At 34.0% G+C, this 19,113-nt stretch overlaps 1 protein-coding gene across 6 annotated transcripts in view; it reads left to right on the plus strand.

Moving 5' to 3' along the window:
- FUT8 (fucosyltransferase 8) overlaps nt 1-19,113 on the plus strand; it is a 110,581-nt gene that overhangs the window by 52,944 nt on the left and 38,524 nt on the right. For 4 of the 6 annotated variants that reach the window (XM_013193658.3, XM_048057098.2, XM_066997656.1 and 1 more), the window contains 3 exons: nt 5,517-5,944; nt 15,262-15,377; nt 15,532-15,697. In XM_013193658.3, the coding sequence (XP_013049112.2) occupies nt 5,742-5,944; nt 15,262-15,377; nt 15,532-15,697 (485 nt within the window). In that variant the 5' untranslated portion in view covers nt 5,517-5,741. Of the gene's footprint in view, nt 1-5,516; nt 5,945-12,651; nt 12,769-15,261; nt 15,378-15,531; nt 15,698-19,113 lie in introns of those variants that run through there. The other 2 variants (XM_048057107.2, XM_048057111.2) reach the window with 2 other exon arrangements.

Consider the following 19,113-nt stretch of genomic DNA (forward strand, 5'->3'; position numbering starts at 1 on the left):
GTTTGAAAAGCAAGCTGTATATCTCTTTTCCTTTTAAGGTACAATTCCCTCTTTTGTTTAACATTGCATCAGTTGTCTACTGAAACTTCAACAGCTGTCTACATGAAAAAAATGCTTAGAAATTACTGCATCTTTTTTTATGCTTTCAAATGTAGTATGTTATAAAAACTGTAATCGCTTATTTTTATTACCTTATCTAAAACAGAGGGTTGCTCGATATTATCAAACAGTATCTGTTTAGATGGTTGATGACATCCCTAGTTCTAAAAAGTTATTACTTTGGTTAATTCTGAGCTCTTGTTGAACTATTTCAAATTCAGTGTCCTATATATACTTTCATCTTAAAAATCCCAAGCGCTGTGGGTATATCTTCCTGCCAGGGAGTTTGTTGTGGTGAAGATTAGAAATTATAGTATTTGAAAGCTTCATTATTGAATAAATCTACACTTGCAATGGAATTCAAAAGGATGGTGAATTCCATTAAGAAAATGTTTAATTAGAGAATAATCTGTTGATTGTGTAAATAATCCGCTCATCTGACACAAAATTATAAGGGAGTATACGGAGAGAAAATTACACAGATTGCTCAGAGAAATCCACAGAGATATAAAATCAGGCTTTTACAAAAACAGTAGTAAAGATGAAGGTATGGATGTAGAAGTAACTAGTAAATAAACCTCATGATTATGTTTACTTATGTCCTGTCTTGCATGTAGATAGAAGTTGAGAAGAAAAAAAAGAAGCAACTTTATACAATAATTAAATGTACATATGGAATACTACAAAATTTATGTCCTTGTTCCAGAAAAGGTATTAGAAAAGGAAGTGGCTGAAGGCATGAATTGACAGTGACTTGTCCTGCAAGGAAGAGTCTTAGACTGGAGGAGAGGCAATATTAGTGCAGTTCCTTGTGGATTGCATCTGTTACCCATCTCAGGTTCATGATGATATCACAGAATCATAGAATATCCCCAGTTGGAAGGGACCTACAAGGATCATCAAGTCCAACTACTGGCACCACACAGGTCTACCCAAAAATTCAGACTATATAACTAAGTGCACAGTCCAAACACTTCTTAAACTCCGACAGGCTTGGTGCCGTGACAACGTCCCTGGGGAGCCTGTTTCAGTGTGCAACCACCCTCTTGGTGAAGAACCTTTTTGTGATATCCAAATAGTGTGACTGTTCCAAAAACAGATTCTAACGAAAATTAAGTGGCAAAGTAGAGAGGGGTTGTGATGAGAGTCAGAATAATGTGCAAGAGGAATTGTTTTACTTTGGATACTGGACTGTTAGAATAGGATCAAGTATGATAACACCAAGTGAAAGGATTAAAAATAAGAGTTTCTGTTCATAGAACAGGAGCTCATCAATTTGAAGAGATATATGTGCAAAAAGTTTTGGAGCTATTACATCCTCACAAAATGGTTGAGGACTGCTAAAAGTAATGGGACCATGAAAAAGACAAATTCAGTCCTAGGATGCATGAGAGAAAAGGAAGTACTTGCTTTGTAGAACATATTGATAACACCTTGCATGTTATGTATGCAATTCTGATTCCTGATGTTCTAAAAAGATTTAATCTGAAAGGGAGCTTGTCCAGGATGCAGAGAATTTGTAAGTCACTCATAGTGAAGTGCCTGTTCTATTTAGACTAGCATATAAGTCTGAGCAAGGATATGGCCGCTTTCTGTAGACATGTTCTGGGTACAGAATAAGACAGGAATTGCACTCTATAAACCGAGTTTATACTAGCACAAGAAAGCTCTAGTATAGATATGCTAAGTATGGATTTAGTTTGGAAATTAAAGACAGCCTTTAAGCATTAGAAGAATGAGTTTTGGAACAGCGTTCCAATAACGTGTTAAAGAAAAACACTGTTGTTGTTTTTTTAAGTGGAACTTAATTGGTTTATAAACAGGTTTCTGTGACATGGTTACCTGAAATGTCAGGGTGTAGATTGTGACTGAAGAAATCTTTTCTAAGCTATTTACTACCTAGCCGAGATTAGAACATGATGTTTTCATTAAACAAATGGTATTTAACCCTTCATGAAGAATACATTGTACACATTGTGAATAATATTTGCAATCTGTTTGCTTATTTGTATCAAACGCTACCTAGTCATTTTATTTCTAAAAGGATTATTTCTTTAGTCCTCAGTCCTTTGTCAGAAGCACTGCTGTCACATCATTGTTACATAGGAACTGGAATTGGCAATTTTGTGTTTGCTTTTTTCTTTCTCCTAAGAGCAGAACAGGTTAATATGCTTAGACTGGCATGCTTTCGCAGGTGAAATCTTAAAAATACTGACTTAAATAAGTCATATTAAGAAAAACTAACAATGATAAGAGCATCCAGTCTAAATTACATATACAGTAAAACATACTTTTTGAGTGTTCCACATTTAGTGATCAAAAAGTCATTGTGCTAGTCCTTAACAGTGGAGTGAATTTCGTATTTCATGCTCTGAAAAAGAATTTTAGATAATTTACATGCCATTAAATATAATGGTATAGGTATTAGCTCTAATGATGCATGAGTTTTACTTCATGAGTAGTTTTTTTCTTTTCAACTTATGTAAGATACCCTTGAAACCAGGTCAGTAGGTAGTTGAGCCAAAAGTACACTTGCTTAACTTGCTTTGAAGTGAGTCTAGAATAATTTGAAACTGTACGTTGCCAAGGAAAAGGGTATAATGCTATTCTAGGCCCATAATTCTGACTGGCAATCAAAAACAAGCAAGCAGGAAGTCTCCACTCTATCACTAGATTTGGTATTGAAATCATGTTGGGAACAGTAAGTTCTTATTTAAATCATTGACATCCTTTCACTTAAAATGATGGTATTGAGTTATTCAAGTTTCTGATTTGTAAGTATCTTCTAAAGGAAGACATTATGGGGCGCAAGGTGAGGAAAGATAGTATTATTTTTTTTTCATTCATTAATTGTTTTGCTGTAGCAAAAGAACTTTAATATGGATGCATATTATTGCTTCTGATGGCAGAGCTACACCTCAATCTTTCTTTTTTTTTAAACCATTTTAATTAAGTTAGTGTTCTCTTTACTGTTTCCGTTAGTAATTTTGTAAACACTGCATTCTTTCGTTTGAAGTAGTGGTTTTTAATCAAACCTTTCATGCTAATTTGACTACAAAATGTTTTGTACGCTTACAATGAATTGTGGCTTACATGTGTAGTGTGAACAATTTGATTTTTAAGTCATTGAAGCAGACATTTACTTTTATGTAAATATTCTGTTTTCTTTTTAATGGAATCTAAATAAATTTGTGACACTAACCACTTTTTATGTGCTGTGCATTTGCCAGTAAATACAATTTAATTTGACTTCCTTTCTCACAATATTAGTTTACATTCAACTGATGCATTAAAGATTGTGTATTCCTAATGATTTATAATAGCAAGTACTTATCAAAACGTTTTTACTTCATTAAATAATGCATTTTATATTGAGTTTTTATAATAAAGCTACAGGGTTAAATCAGACCTGAGAAGTAGCTTACTACTAGGTGATACTTTACTTTCAATTTAACTTTAACTTTTTGTCACCCATTTTCTGGGTGATTGGAAGTATAGATGTAAGCATACACTTTTCCACTTAGAGCTTGAACTTCAGTCCATAGGAGTTTTATATTAATTGCGCTTGCAGGTAACTGATTTAACTTCAGGCTTGCTTTGCTTACAGCAACAATCCTCTGTGGTCTGGGTATGGCCTATACTCTCTATATATTCTTTTTATTCGTGCAGTGATCTAAAAGATTGTAGAGGAAGCCACTATTCCTAGAGGCAGTCCCACACTTTTGCCAAGTTAAAGCAAAATATGTAAGCTTTCTTAGAGATCTGTAGAAGATGATATCCTCCTAGCGTGGGAATCTGACCTTGCTTTCAAAAAAAAAATATCTGTTCATAACTCATCTTGTCATAGATGCATTAAATGGAAAGGCATGAGAGAGGTACTACAAAGGTTTTCCATTTCATTAGTAGCATTCAGTTTTTAAATGATTTATCTTGTGTGCCATCTTACTAGTCTTAAGTGAAATTTTTGTGCCTCTTTCAAAATTATACAAACAAAAATCTTCCAGTAAAATAAATATATTTTTTTCAGCATTTTAAAATATTTTTTACCTTTGAATATTTCTATCTGGAAGCAAGTGCTCTGAGTATGGGTGAGTTTGAAAGTTAATGGGGAGTCTTTTCTCTAAACTTGAAATGGAGTTGAAACAAAAGAAAAATCTAAGTGAAAGGAAAAAGAAATTAAGGTGAAAGAAGGATTAAGCAGAATAATAATTTGGGAGAATGTGGGTGTGGATAACACCTCAGAAGAAATTGGGTAGACTTCCAGCTTTGAGAATTGGAAATAGAGGTTATTTTGGAAATTGATTATAAAAGGCATAAGGATGAAGAGGTGTGAGAAGCACTTTTGAAGATTTTGAACTTTTATCTATTAGAGCTTAAAGTTTGTTCTAGATAAAATGAGGAAATTCTTGCAGTCGTTAAATGATGTTTGCCAAGTAGAAAATGAGGAGGTGATTTTGCATTTTTTTTTAAATGAATGCAGTGCTTTTCAATGCGAGAAGGCATTACTTTTTAAGCATTTTTGTACTTTTAATAATAATGCTTGTCAAACTGGGTTTGGTAGTTTTAATGCAGAACAAACCCATTTCTAAAAATTAGGTTTCTAAGCTCAAGCCTGATTTTCAGACCTGTGAGCATAACAATGCCGCATAGGCTTTACTTGAAATCCCCCCTCTTTTTTACTTTTTAAATTTTCAGTGTTTCTTCGTATCTGTTTCAGCAAGTGCAGTGGAAGGGTAAAGAGGGAAGTTGTGTTGTCTTACAATTTTAAGCAAGAAATAAAATTTTGGCTTTAATTTTAGATGACCATTTCAGTGGTCACGAGAAATTTTAAAGGAAGATATATAATGGGTTGTTTGTGTAGAAACTATTGCTTACAGTCTTTGCAGCGCTTGCAGTTGCTTAATTGGTGTTACAACTGCTCCTAGGCCAATCTACATGCCAATATACTGTTAGAAATGGCAATAACTGTTTTGTTACAGGGTATTAGTCATGTTATAAGATAGTGGAGAAGAGAGTTCATAAAAGCTGAAAAAAAAAAAGAAAATGAATTTATAATTGAATAAAACTCTTTGTTGTTGATAAAGGAGAATACGAAGTTTACCATGGAATGATGTTTGATGTATTTTAAGGTGTGAAGCGACACTTTAACTGGTAAATATTTCTCTTACAAAAAGTCATGTTTCTTCTGGCCATTTCAAACCCAGAATTAATGGAATATTCTTTTTGTAGTTGTGCCCGAGCTCAGTGTATTTAGTGTGGAAAGTTAAAAATGTTTTCTTTTTCTGTTTGACAGAATGTAGTAACATTTTCAGTCATTATTCCTGATTGTTAATGACAATACACTTAGCTTAATTGCAGTCAAGTATATTTTTATATATCAGAATTATAATTTCTTTTTTTTTTTGTTCTTTTCACAGAGTATACTTCAAGAATGATACAATGTTAATGCTTTCTATGTACAGCTCTGTAAGGATCTTCTCTAAGGAGTTGCAATAAGACAAACACTGAGAATAATTTTTCTCCGGTACAATGTGGTGAAGCAGAGGAACTGAAATTGTGCACTTTTTTGTACAGGCTAAGGACTTAAAATGTTTGTTATTTTGTGAGCAGAAGCAGTTCTGGAGTGAATTGAACATCTGAAAATGCGGCCATGGACTGGTTCCTGGCGTTGGATTATGCTCATCCTCTTTGCTTGGGGAACTTTACTTTTTTATATTGGTGGACACTTGGTACGAGACAGTGAGCACCCAGATCATTCTAGTCGTGAATTATCCAAGATACTTGCTAAACTTGAACGTTTAAAGCAGCAAAATGAAGACTTAAGGAGGATGGCAGAATCTCTCAGGTAGGATCTGAAAATTGTTCAGAAAATGGTTGTATGAAATATCAAAAATTAAAGTTTTTTTTAAACTTCACATTTAGTATATTTTAAAGTATAAGTTGGTGTTTCAATCAGTGTTATAAATGAAAGTATGTTCCAAAATGTTTAAAGAAATTCAATATGTTTTACATTTAATTTTGCTCTAAGATAGTCATTAATTAATGGTGTCCAAGTGCTGTTGCCACAATAATCAATAACTTCTGTAGGTGACTAACTTCTCACTGTCAACAAGTGCAAATGGTATGATATTTAAACCAATTAGAACAGCTAGCAACTTTTCTATGCTTCTACATGCAGTAACTGGAAGCATTTATTTTCAAAGTGGTGAGAATTTGTATAGTTTGTTGAAGTTATATGTGAACTTTTTCAAGATGAGCTGCTAAGTTTGCTCCTTGCCAAGCTGCTAAACTTGGCAGCAATACTTGTGGAATAGTATGATCATTTCCCTTTTTATAATTATTTGTTGTATTATGGATTGATACAATTACAGTTTAAAGTGTTCTTTCACCTTTTCAGACAACTCTTTACATAGACTTCTGATATCTCTATATTACTTTCTCAAATACTTGTAAGAGAGAGCTTCTTAGGCAGGATGTGATGCCACAGTCAGATTGTATATAGGTATGTGGACATCACCACACACAACCTAAACGTCCTGCAAGTGCAGAGGCTTCATGTGCTGTTGTAAGAAAATAGAGGAGCAAAACTCTATACAATATTGTAGGGAATGGAAGGATGGTATATTACATTTTTTATTCTTTTTAATCTCAAAGTGAGCTGAATTCATTTACTTTCTCTACCACAATCGCATACAGGCACCAGGACATGTGTAGAAGTGGTCTGACCAGAATAACCTGAGCAGACAAGGTAGACGCAGGGCTTTGGCTATTGAATCCTCATCACGTCTCCTGAGTTATTCTTGGTTGGCAGTGAGAAACTAATTTTGGACTTGCCTTTTAATACCTTTTAGGGGCAGATACCATTTTGGAGCTTCTACCTCACTATTTGGCTTTGCATTTTTTTACTTCTCTTCGTATGAATGAAATCACACATGAACTCCGTAGCAGTTAAATGAATACCTTTCCTTTTAACCCCATTCCTTTTAACTCTATTCTGATATTTCTTCTTGTGCATCCTCTCTTTCATGCATTTCCAGGGCTAGGATCTGCTAGGCTGTGAATTGACTTCCCTGTCTTACTGAAATATCTTATAATTGTATTGTGTTCCTGGTTTCTGGAATGTGCTGTAGATACAGCTGCATGCTGACAAGACTTCTTAGTTTAGGCTCTGTGTTTTGAAAAATGTTTTGGATGTATTAGCCCTGAAGACGTACCTCAGTATTCATGCAGTGCGGCTCAGAGGTGCACTAATGCTGCTGACCTAAGCAAAGGTGATTTTCACCTAGAGTAATATGGCTGTGAATACCTGAGTGGGCTGTAGTTGACTAAACGCAATTAATTAATAGATGGTAACAACTACAGTGGCCTAAAGTTAAATATTTTTACTGATGAAATGGTGTAATATAGAGTACGTTGCTGTAAAGAAACATAAGCAAGATTCTGTATTTGAATGCATACAGCAGCTTTAAATTCATTCAGTATTACACAACAGTAGGCCACCTTAGGGTTTCTTGTCTAAGAGGGGAAATATTTGGCCCTGAATGTAAGATTTCCATTCTTATGCTTTCAGCTTCCCACCTTTGGCTGACTTGAATGAGTGGTATTGCACAGTCATTGAAATATGACCATTTCAAATTACACAGTGGCTAGAAAAGAGTAAGTGTTCTTGATTTTACAGATGACAGGGTACTCTTTTCCTTTTAAGGAGGAGGCAGTTGATTCTGTGATGCAGACAAAATAAAGTATATTTTAGGCAGTGACGATTTTCTTAAACACCTTTCTCTTTTTCCTTTATTTTTATACATTCAGAAAAATACTGTATTTTCAGTGCCAGTTTTTATATAGTCGTTTATATCGTTGATAATTTGCCATGATTTATATAAATAAAACCATTAGTTATTTCTAATCTAAGCATGTTAGAACAGAACATTCCTTCTCTATACTTCAGATAATTACTGCAATTTTCTCGAATTAAAGTAGGTGATCCAAAACTGTCTTAACTGGACTCAGTACAGCTTCTGTGTGAATATGTTGCTGAAAGACATTTCTGAAACCTTTCTTCCTAGTGGTTCAATGTAACCACAGGAAAACTTGAAACTCTTGCACAAGAAAACCTGAAATGACTTTCAAGACCTATTTGAATAGCAGTATGCCTACATGTTCAGTAGTCAGTGCTGGCTAGAAATGAGCCATCATGGGACTGGAAGGCATAGTTTTTTAAAGGAGGTGATCTGAGATTGGTGACATACTAGACTCTGAGGGGAATAATATATCACAACGTAAAGCCTTTTCATTATTTCTGTTGTGCAACATCCACAATGTTGTTTCTGTAGAAACTTCACAAATAGGTTTGAGATATGTTTCTTGGTCATCCTTCCACATTATTAAATCAAAAAAGTGATAAAGGATTTCCATTCCTCCTTTCTATGTTTGCCAAATAGAACAGGCAGTGTTAAAAATAACTATTGGATTTAAAATAGCCCTTTTATAGTTTTAAATATGACTATTTACAATGAGGCAGTAGCCAACAGACTGTGGTTTCAGTATGTGTCCTGTAAGAGATTACTGCTGCTGTGAATATGTATTAAAAAAAAACAACAAAAATTAGAATTAGAGAAGATAACTGTTACTCTAGATATAGAGTATATTATAACGTACAACAGAGTTAAGCTAACTCATGAATTTAAACATATTTGAACAGTAATTCTAGGTTAAAGTCACTAGGAATTTAAACACAAGAGTACCTAGCTGGAGCACTCTTATTGCTGCAGCAATAAACAGGAATCTGACTAACTTTATTAGTAAACATATTTTGACATAATTAGATAAAACTTGTGGGTGGAAAAGAAGCCCTAAGTAAACTTATTTCAGTGGACAAAGAGGCTTTGTGAATGGCAGAAAATTACCATCATATGTAGCTGTGCCATTAATAATAGATACCTAGGGCAGGGGGCAATGGACAGAAAGCAAATATGATTACAAAAACTGTATAGTTTAATAAAATTAGAAGTCATTGAAACAATTTCCATTTGGAAGTTAGAGAAAAAATGGTATTTGATCTTTAGTTACACGGAGACCTTAATTATATGGTAAAATACATTTCAATATAGCACATTTCAGTTGCCCATCATTTCCCGTTATCATTGATTCCTGTGGCTTCTCTGACTTCATACTCCCATGATAAAAGAGCACAGTCCCCTGAGATGGTAGAAAGTAAGAGCTGGGGCATGCATGGATGACATCTGGTCATCCATGCAGGCCAGCACATGGCAACAAGAAGTGATCTTTCCACTGTGAGATTTGAATGCTCTTTTGCTGCCAATTTATGTAGCAGCCCTTCATCTCCAAAACCAAGAAATCAGACCCTGTGAAACATACCTTATATGCATGCAAAATCAACCATTTAAAAGTTGAGACATGCTGTATCCATGACAAAACTTTACAAAACCTTGCTTAGCCCTCTTTTGTTTTATAACGCTTAAAAACACGTTAGATCTTGTAACTTTTCCCTGGTTGCTTTTCTCCTATGCAGGATGCGTAGCATGTAGAATTAGGGCTTAGGTCAGTGAGAAGTCTGTATTGTTTTGTTTTGTTTTGTTTTCCTAACATTTGTATGTTTGATTTCATGGTACCTTGCAATAGTGCAAGTTGGAGCAGTCCTATCTTTGAAAATTGCTTGAATTTAAGATATCCCTTTATTAATTAAGAGCTCTTTTGTATTGCACCTCTGATGACTTCAGGCATCATCTCCTTTTTATAGTGCATTTGGAAAGCCTTAGGTGAGAATTTAATGTAGTTTTTTCTTTTGTTAATATGCTGCTCTTTAAAAACTTGTGAACTATAAAGAGTCACAGAAATATACCAGTGATGCAGAAGATACATGAAATTAAAGGTGTTTTGTATTGCCTGGATTTTAGAAGTTATGTGCACGATTATTGTGGCATAATGAAATTTGGAGAATTACCATAATCCTTACACGTTTATAAACAATATTGGTGTGAGCACATCTGGGTTAATTTTAGAAGTAGCCTACATCTCATTAGTGCAAAATAGTAATAACATGGAGTTCTTTTATAAATTTTACTATTCTATTTCTAGTAGAATTGAAAGAGCCTTTCAAGAACAGTTACTACAGATGTCATAGGTCTTGCAGCAAAAAGGGAAACCTTTACTACAAATTTTGTTTTTACTTAAAAGAGACTTGCTAGGGAGTAATAATCAAAGCAAAGTATTGCATAATGTTGTTTCATTATCATCCTGCACTGTAGTTTTACCTGAAGTTCAAATTTACTAGTAGGATTATGATAAGACTGCTGAAGACTGTTGCTGTTGCGTCTAGATGATACAAGGCTTTTACGAGGAGGAGAACTTAAAATGATTACTTTTGTGATATCAGATATTCTTAAATGGAAGCTGGAAAAGTTGTGTGTATGCTTTCATCTATCCCCTAGACTTCCTTTTTACAATAGATTAATGGTTCATAATATTCACATACTCCTTTGTATGTTGCTGGAAGACATTCACGTTTTTATCTTACATTGTTTGTTAGTCTTATCCTCTCCTGGCAGATATGCCTGGCAGTGTAGGAAACAGCAATTTCAGAGTTCTCTTCAGGGAAACAGAGAATCTTGTTAAATGTATTCTTACTGTGTTCATATTACTCATATGTCACATTCCATTTATATTTAAGGATATATATTTACTCCCTTGAGTCTATTAAATATTAAATTTTGTGGAAAATGCAATTGTTTTAATAAGTACAATAACCTATTTCTTATCTGAATAGGAGCAAATGTTACAAAGCGGAACGGGAGTGAAAAAGGGCAAAATGTAGTTACAAAAACACAGCAAAAAACAACAAGTACTGGTATTTCTAGACACTGTTTTCATATTTTGGAGTATAGCTTCAGAGCAAAGAACTAAAATATATTGATTTTGAAAGAGCAGTATGACTGCTTTAATGTAGTTGGAGCTGAGGCTGGGACAGAATCCAACCTCAGGATCAATTAATCATGTGCAAATCTATTAAAGCTCTTCTGTCAATCACTCTGAGCAATTTTGGGCCCAGTAAGCCTGTAGAACCTGGTAAGCATTGAAAGGTACTTGGATACAAGAATATGTTTAGTTTGATAAAATTTAAAATATTATTTTAAAATATTTTCTATTAGGTGTATTTAAGTGTCTCATGTTCAAAGCTGAGGTCAGCTCACAGAGCCAAGGGGTGAAGGAGAAAACAATTGACTTATGTGGTATGCATCTCTGGTCTTTTTTTTTTTTTTTTTTTTTTTGTGCGTGATTCTGAACTAAGGGAAGGAACACATCTTCAGGGGATATAAATCAGCACTGATCAGAGCTATGCTGATTTAAATTGACTAGGGAGCCTGTTCACTCTTTATTTGCAGGTAACCTTGAATATTTCCTTTCAGTTTTATTTACTGGGGATGTTTTTATCTTAGAAGGGTGAAGTGACAGCTTAAATTCCCTTTGTTTGTTTGTGTGTGTTAGTAGTCATTAATAATCAAACATCATTTTCTTCTTGTAGAAAGAAGAAATGCCAAATATAATGTAGATTTAGTTATTTATAAGCCTTCCAGTGCTACACAAAGAACTCAGAAAGATATAAATAAAAGAATGAGAAAATGTGTGAGCTTTTGAAATCTTATATTTTTCCTTTTGCTGGTAAATTAATATAAACTTTTAAATACATAAGAAATAGAAAAAGATTAACATATTTCTGTAATTTTTGGATAAAATTTGTTTACAAGCATTTTAGAAAATATGGCAGTTAAATTGGAAGTCACTACGTTACATTGCTGAGTGCTTCTTTTTGCTTTCAGAGATTCAGATTAGAGATGCTACTTTACCATTGTCCCTCTGTTACGTAAGGTGATAAGAAAATGGCCTCAGTGATATGGATAGTGTACACAGATTTCTTTTTTCTGTCTTGGAGTGCAGCTGGATTACTAAACAAGGGCAAAGCAGAAACTGTTTATCTGTATAACATAATTCCTCTGATATTGAAAGCTATACAGTAATATTTTTATTTGCTATGAGTTTATTATGGAAAAGATCATTTGTATTTACTTCAAAATGGTTGGAAGTGGTATGCAAAAATCACAACTTGTAAGTACTGAGAAAAATAATTCAAACAAATCTGCTATTTGATGAACTATCATGGCTGCCCATGTGAGTGGATTATAAATCTGTTTATTTTGTATTTATAACTTAATTTACAATGTTATTTTAGCAATAAATGAAAGGTATGTGCTATATGCTTCCTGACATGTTCTTTTATTGTTGGTATGAATAATCATAATTTAGATTAACTCACTTGAAACTCAAATCTCAAATGTTAAGGAGAAAGTCAGTTGTCAGGGCTGATTTTGGTATGGGAACTTATGCATGTGTTTTTCAACAGGAGTTCTTATGAATAAGTATATGTTATTCATAGGACTGTCTGCACTGGAAGTTATCTACATAGATGCCATGAGTATAGATAAGGATTGCAATTCAAACACTTTTCCCTCAAATGTTGCCTTATCTCCAACTCAGTAGATGTACTTGTAGAGGGCAGTAACAAGAAAGCTGTGCTGGTTGCAGAGAAGAACCTTTTCCTTAATTTTGAGACTGGATGAAAGTGAGGAAGACAGCAATTCCAAGTCTGATGAGGTAACAGATTAAGAGATGAAACTTCAAAAAAACGTTATTTTAGTTTTATCTTAAAATGATGTGATTTTTAAAAATCCAAACAACTAGCTTAGGAGAATCCCTCCCTACTGCCATCTTAGCTCTTTTTATCTGACAACATAAGTATTGTAAACATTTTTATTGCAGTATGCCAAAGCAAGTTGAAATTTAAATGGCGTATAATTTTCTTCTTTAAAATTTGAATTATATCAGATGACCACAGTTATTGTGCTTCATTCATATTATCCATCCTTCTGTAGGATCTAATTGCTACTTTAGCAGACTGACTTTATGTTCAGAGGGTTTATGGGCTGTCTGAAGATTTCCTACGGTAACAATTTTGTACCATTTACCTTAATATTCTTCACAAATTCTACATTTAGGGAATTGGAATTATACAGGATAAGCCATTCCTTTTTTCCTTGAAACTTTGCAGTAATTTTGTGGTTAGGTGTCCTGTCACAATCCAAAGTGGGATACCAAGTTGGTGGATCACAAATAGATTTCAACCTTGTAGTTTTAAACTACTGAAAGAACTTAAATAAGTTTCAGTATGTTTTTTAAGGGTTGGTTTGTATTTTTTTGTGCATGGCAATACAGTACCGTATCTTGGTATAGTATCTAACTATGTATTTGCTTTAGAATCAAATTCACGAATGTGTGGTCTTTGCCTGTTCATTCAGGAGGAGTATATTTTGGGAGTACACATATTTCAGCTTAGAATATTTTCTCTGGTTTTGTCATGCTTGCTTCCTCGGTGCATAAAAATACAGATATATGATCAGTTACTGATCACTCCTTTTTATTTACCATGGTAGAATGAACGGTGAGAGCTTTAAATCCCAAACAAATATCTTGCACTCATTTAATTAGCTTCTAATATGGAGTTTTGATTGTAGATTTTTTTAATAACTTTCTGTGAGATTGCACAACCTTCTTTTTTACCTTTCCCTCCCCACTCTGAAAAAAAAGGGCATTAATGGTATGCTTCACGTTATATACCTTTCTGATGCTCACATTAGATATTTATCCCTTTCAAATGTTTAAGTGATAATGGATTTTTCATCAGCACCTAAATTTATGTTGATATTTAACTATCCAGATCTGACAGATGTTAAAGTTAATGACAACCTCCTAAAGATCCTACTGAAATGCAATTTTCGCTTTAGGGTGAAGATACTCCCTCTGGCACTTATTTTCTCTATGCTAGAGGCATCTGTGATCTGGCAAAGGATCTTCCCTTTTTGTGTCTTGAAACTCTGCTTACACGTGTGTGGAGAGAATATCTCTTTATGATCATATACTGTTGTGTTTGTGATGAATGAAGAATTATCTTCATGTTCTCTAAGAATTCTGTATTCCTCATAGTTCTAGGAACTTTTCATTACATATCTGCTTCCTCTTTTCCTATGCAAGATCAGCTCTTAGAAAAATCTTACAAAAAGATGGAATACTTTTTATCCTGTGGGTCCACCAGAAGTTTCATTTTTGCATAGACGAAAGGGTTTATGTTTTTCCCTCCATTCATTTTTAATTTACAAGGTAAATAGACGGTGGTATCTAATTTTTATTCCTCAACAGTTTCAGTTTATTAATTTGTGGATTCAATTTGAGGTGATGAGCAAATCTCTGTAATACCCTCAGGGCTGATTGGTGGCTTACAGGTTTTATAAGTATATAAGTATTATATATATATATATATATATAAATATATATATATAAGTTTATAAGTTTATAAGTATAGAAATACTTATCCTGTGCTCACATACCAGAGATTTCAGAAATGGGTGTCACATTTTTTAGTATTGTTTCAGGTCACCAGCACTTGAGATTACTAGAGTTGTCAAGAAAAATTATCGCAATGATGCATTTGAGAAGCTAGGATCTTGTGCTGAGTACAAAAAAATACACTGAAATCATCTTGCGATTATATGTGGGAAGGCTAACTTAAAAGGTGGAGTTGCAGTCTTGGAACCCTGGTTCTCTAGCAATACACAGCCAGCGTTCCAGACTAGAATGTACATCCTTTGTGAAAATCATAAGTACCAAGAACTTGAATCTTGTAAAGGAACACCCCTCAATTTGGCTTTGCTCGTGTGCCAGTCAGTCCAGCAAATGGTCATGTTTATCCTGTTTCTTACAGGAAAAGAGTTGAGCTGCTGCAAATACTGCTTTAATAAGTAGGGCCTAGTATTGTTATCCTCAGTGAGGGGAAGCCTTGTAAACAGCATAACGCTAGGCTGAATCTATGTGTTGCAGCTATGTTATGTACTTTTTCCCATGAATCCAAGGTTTTAAAATCTTAATTTGTGTTAATACATTTAATTTCTTCTGGTTTAAAAAAATGCCAGGAACGTTATCAGCAAAACAGCATGGAACAAAAATGAGAGGAGAGCTGAATTGTTAACACAAATAATTTAGCAAATATCACTTACATTTATAAATCATATAATTTCTTTATTTTCTATATCCTAGGATACCAGATGGTCCCATTGATCAGGGACCAGCTGCAGGAAAGGTACATGCTTTAGAGGAGCAACTTTTAAAGGCCAAAGAACAGATAGAAAACTATAAGAAGCGGCCAGGAGATGGTTGGTAGATACATTTTCTTTTACTTCTCAAACTAGTTTTGGCATTCCATATCACTAATGTATTTATTAAAAATAAAAATAAAAAATTGAGCTACAAGTGCTGATGCTTTTATGTTTCTTCTTTTTTTTTTTTTTTTTTTTTTAATTTTAATAGGGGGCCTTGGAAAAGACCATGAAATACTGAGGAGAAGGATCGAAAATGGGGCTAAAGAACTTTGGTTTTTCCTCCAGAGTGAATTAAAGAAGTTAAAAAAACTAGAAGGAAGTGAACTGCAAAGACGCATTGATGAATTCCTGTCTGATCTGGGTCATCAGGAAAGGTATTTGTATTAGTTGCTTCTGCATTTATATTGGAAGGACTGTGGATTGATTTAAGTAAGTAAAATACTGATGTACTGCTTTAAAAAGTTCTTAGGATAAATTACTGGTGTGATATTACTGCCTAAAATAGCATGTCTGAAGCATGAAAATAAAATTATAATTTTATTTAATGGGATATAAATTATATATTCAGTTTATGTCACTGTAGCTTAGAGTATGACGCTTTAACTTGATATTTGGGTTTTAACTGGAAGACTTGTGTCTCAGAATGCCAGTTGTAGCTTTTCAATTGCATCTATCTGTATGTGTACATGTACGTGTATTTGAACATACAGCAAAACCATGAGAAAACCTTCAATATATTTCTTTTTGATATAAAAATCATATCATATAGTATCTGATCATAAATACTAGAATATAAATTCCATTGATTGTGGGGATATTATATAATTATAAGTACTTTAAAATTGGGTAAGATCTTAATTTCAGGACTAATTGTCATTCTGAAAAGTCACTTTTCCCCCTAATTAAAACTTAGCAGAGAATATATCAAATAGAAATTACCTTTACTTAAGTTTTCATTATTATGTTGGAATTAGATTTTCAGTTGTTGATCTTCTGGCCTCCGCATTGTTGAAATTCCTTTTGTTGAAATATCATTGTTGAAATACCTTAAAACATTCAGTGTAAGTCTTGTTCATGCTCAACAAAATTATTTCAAGAAGTGTCAAAAATTCAGTAAAATCTCTGTAAGCCTATTATATTTAAAATGTTAAGTTCCCAACAGGATTTCAGTGGCAATTTCTGCCTCGTTAGTAAACAGTCAAAAGAAAATTTTGGAGTTAACTAAATATACCACCTTAAACAAGTATCTCTCCCCCAAAATCTGAGAAATCTGCATGTTTGAACATCGGTAGTAAAGCATGAGCCTTTGAAAATATTACTGTAGTAAAAGGAAAACCTGGTAAGAAATTTTTGGAAGTCATGTAAACAACATTTAAAAAAAATAGTTTAAAAATATGAGTTTGATCATTAGTGTGGGCAAAGACTTCAGTCTATTTAATTTTGTAATTTAATCTTTCAAACCCCAGAATGTCACAGATTGATGGAGTTTAAAGTGAGAAGGGACCATTCAATTATCTAGAGTTATTATCTGTATAAAATAGGCCATTATGTTTCATCTAATTATTTCTCTGCTGAGTGCAATAATGCATGTTTGACTGAAGTAGTGCTTGGCCAAGCAGAATTTTCTGAAAAACCTCAGATCGTCCATTGAACAGTCAACCAACAGAGAAGCTGCCACTTCCCTATGGTTTCAATAGTTATTTCTACTCAGAAATGTTTGCTTGCCTCCAGAGAAGTTATTTTCTCTTAGGTTCGTGGGCTGCAGGTCGTTGACTTTTGACATATCATTTAAACTGAGTGTGCTGAAACCGGAGCACATTGTGTTATGGCAAACTTACTGATATCCATCATGGGGACCAAATCACTTCTGTACACATTACTGAAGTGTTTATATACTCTAGATTGCATTAGGCAGTAGCGACAGTGGAATCTTGAATATTGTTTTGATGCCAGAATATTTTTATGTCCCTACCTCCCAGGATGAATCTTTCTCTTACTCCTTTCCTTCCAGCACCAATGACTATTAATTCATTAAGGCCAACTTGCAAGTTATCTGTATTTCTGTCTGACAGCCTTATCTTCATATCTGTCTTTACTTAAGGATGAGATGAAACTCCTGGTAGAAACACATCTTTACACTGAATATGAAAATTGTACATTGTAGACCTCTCAAAGTTTTAAGTCCCACCACAGAAGTCTGTGGTACTTGAAGAAATTTGTATATATGGTACAGTGAATAACAGCTGTGCTTTTTTTTTTTTTTTTTAACATTTTTCTTGTTGAATAAGATCAGTCTTTACATGGTGTTTATCAAAAGAAGAATGTCATGGAGTCTGTTGAGTCTTAGAAGCAGATCTGTGTAGACTTTCCTGTGTAGTGAGGTCCCCAAAGAATTCTGATGCTTTTTAAGTGAAAACCAAACAGCCAGAAACTGTTTTAAAGATAAATAAATAAATAAAGCGTAGACTAATTTTTTGAAATATGGAAATTCAAAGCAACTGTGTAAGAGAAAATTTACAAAAATGTTCCTAAAGTATTCAGTCTGTGTACTTGGTGTATTTGCAAGATTGGCTTCAGGTAGAAAAAAGATCCTGTGTTGCAGAATGCACCTCTTGGTTGCCTCTATTCCTTAGAAAGTTCGTTCTTTCACCTTTGAAGTCTGTCTGCCGCTTTCTTTTTAGTCTCAGTCTTTCCTAAGCTGCAGGAAGATTCCTAGCTCCTTGTGTGCACATCCTTCGGCCTGTGAAGCAATGCTGTTTATGGGATGTCCTTTTTCCTTAGGATGCACTGTAGCTACCCAGTCTCTTTTTTCCTGCACACAGTCCATATGATCTTTTTCCTAAAAAGGAACGTAAATTTACGACGAGCAAATCAGATGCTGTTACTCGCTCTGAGAATCACTGGAATTTGGCTGTTTTGGTAATTGCTGATTGAAAATATTGTTGCCTATATATCTGAGATAAATGAAATACTGTATGTTAAGCTGGTATTACTGTATTTATATATATACATAAATTTACTTACATATTTTGTTACATATAATCTAATTTCGGTTAGAAAGCTTAGAGTTAAGTGTAAGTACTTAGGGCAGTTTCTAGTGTCTTCATTATGAGGGAAAGCGGATAGAGGGGTAGGAATTCATGCAGTGACAAGATAGCTATCTAAGTAAAGCAGCTGATTTTTCTTGTTGCTTATGAGGAAAACTTGTTGTGTCATATTAAAAATTTGCTTGTTTTTAGAGATGGTAGACTTAAAGACGGTTTCTGTGTCTCCAGCTAAGTAGTATTGGAGTTCTTTGGTAACCTTAGTGCTGTTGTGCAAATGGTCTATTGCTAACATGATAGCACTTCTACTGTCTGATACCTTAAATGCTATTTCTGGGCTCTACCCTAGGGGTTGTGTAGATTTTCTCAGTAAGGGTGCCGGTCTTGATAGATGTTTTAGTCTAGTATTTCACTACATAGTCTGTTTAAGAAACAACGTAGCCCAGTGCAGAGTTTCCTGCATTGGAATATGTAATTATATTATTGTAGTTGCCATAGGGAAGAGGGTCTTTGAGTGCAGCTTCATCTTAACAGTTGAAAGACTACTTGATATAGAGTTAACAAAAAAGAACAGATTAATCTACTAGTTGTCATGACTGTGTTCTATGTTGGCTTTCTATTGTCTGCAAAGTGGCTGTTAACATGTTTCATTCCTTCTCATCCTGTTGAACAGTTGTCATCATTGTATTTGTGGTAGATTTGTGGTAGCTGGCCAAGGTTTGATGCATAGTGTTGGACATATTTTC

Source organism: Anser cygnoides, chromosome 5, assembly GCF_040182565.1.
Source record: "Anser cygnoides isolate HZ-2024a breed goose chromosome 5, Taihu_goose_T2T_genome, whole genome shotgun sequence".
Classification (NCBI taxonomy): domain Eukaryota; kingdom Metazoa; phylum Chordata; class Aves; order Anseriformes; family Anatidae; genus Anser; species Anser cygnoides.